Genomic DNA, 410 nt, shown 5'->3' with positions numbered 1-410 from the left:
TGTAAACAAAAACTACAGCTGGGTCACCCTCAAGGTCTGCAGGGAATGCCCAGCAGCTTACCTAGGCGGGACTCAGCCAGGGTGGTGGGGTTTGCCTTTCACCCATCTGCACGCTTCTGCCCTTGCAGGAGTACTGCAGCGGCTGAGGAAGATCTACCATGCCTCCATCAAGCCCCTGGAGCAGTCCTACAGATACAACGAGCTGAGGCAGCACGAGATCACAGGTAACGCCACGGGCACTGGGGTCTCCAGCACCATCAGGTCGTTGGGATGCGGATAACAGCGCAGAGAGCAGATCATGGGAAGGCTCTGGTAGTTTGTCTTCCTTCGCAGCTTCCCAAGAAGGCCATGAACGTGCTGGGCTTAGGGGACGTGCCCTAGTGAACCCAGCGGCAGGCATTACTGCATCT

The 410-nt window shown here is 57.3% G+C and overlaps 1 protein-coding gene across 1 annotated transcript in view; it reads left to right on the top strand.

Annotated features, from left to right (window-relative positions):
• SRL (sarcalumenin) overlaps positions 1-410 on the top strand; it is a gene marked incomplete at its 5' end in the record, with an annotated part of 15213 nt that overhangs the window by 3863 nt on the left and 10940 nt on the right. Inside the window, one exon of the mRNA XM_009697939.1 lies at positions 129-224. Within this exon, the coding sequence (XP_009696241.1) occupies positions 129-224 (96 nt within the window). The remainder of the gene's footprint in view (positions 1-128; positions 225-410) is intronic.

The sequence above is a fragment of the Cariama cristata genome, unplaced genomic scaffold, assembly GCF_000690535.1.
Source record: "Cariama cristata isolate BGI_N322 unplaced genomic scaffold, ASM69053v1 scaffold26933, whole genome shotgun sequence".
Taxonomy (NCBI): domain Eukaryota; kingdom Metazoa; phylum Chordata; class Aves; order Cariamiformes; family Cariamidae; genus Cariama; species Cariama cristata.
The sequence above is the reverse complement of the archived record's forward strand: the minus strand, read 5'-3'. Positions and strand labels throughout refer to the sequence as shown.